General features: G+C 42.9%; 1 protein-coding gene across 1 annotated transcript; it reads right to left on the reverse strand.

The window, feature by feature from the left end:
- Nucleotides 1-124: 124 nt before the first annotated feature.
- SARC_16328 (hypothetical protein) lies at nt 125-524 on the reverse strand (the record flags this gene model as incomplete). The annotated part of the gene is made up of 1 exon (XM_014289562.1): nt 125-524. A coding segment is annotated over one exon (400 nt), but the record flags the coding sequence as incomplete, so codon positions are not given.
- Nucleotides 525-898: the final 374 nt, after the last annotated feature.

Raw genomic sequence — 898 nt, forward strand, 5'->3', positions numbered from 1 at the left:
TACACAGACACGCTATATATATATATATATATAATCATGAACTCGTACATAAATATGAAGCACGATGCTTGTATCATGTCCACCCAGAGCCACACATATATATATATATATATATATATGCTACTCAAACCACCCATCTACACAGACACGCAGCAACAACACCAGACACACACACCTCATCATTATCATCATCATCATCATCGTCATCATCATCGTCGTCGTCTGACATGCCGTCGAAGTCACTGTCGTTGATGCTGACCTCCTCATCACCGTCACCGTCATTACTTACGTCGCCGTCACTGTGTGCGTGTTTACTATCTTCATTACTGTCATCACCATCCCCGTCATCGTCATCGTCATCTGATAGGCCCAGGCCGTGCACATCGCCTTCGGCGTCAGAGGGTTGGTCGGTCCCTCCATTTCTCTCAGTTTTGATTGGTTCTTGGGTTATTTGGTCGCCTTTTATTGGTGCGGCGCCTAGTGCCGGGAGCGAGTGGCCGTTGGGATCGTCGGCTGGTTGGCTGCTGTGGAGATGATGTATCAGACCATTAAGATTTACATGCTATTCATGTGTGTATACACTATCTGTAGTACACGCTAAACCCTAAAACGAATATGGAATCAACAGAGTACCTACAAATTTGGCAAAATAGGTTTACATCCGTTCCATCACCCACATTCTGGTGTAGACAATACAACCAGAGGAGCACCGCGATACATGCACTTGATAGAAGCTAATGTACATCAACGCATACTACACATACACTGCACACACACGTTCATACTATTAATGATACACACTTTCATACTATTAACTAAACCCTTAATAATACACGCGTTCATACTATTAATAATACACACGTTCATACTATTAACCATACATTCAGACTACTTAACA

The sequence above is a fragment of the Sphaeroforma arctica genome, assembly GCF_001186125.1.
Source record: "Sphaeroforma arctica JP610 unplaced genomic scaffold supercont1.7831, whole genome shotgun sequence".
NCBI classification, from domain to species: Eukaryota; class Ichthyosporea; order Ichthyophonida; genus Sphaeroforma; species Sphaeroforma arctica.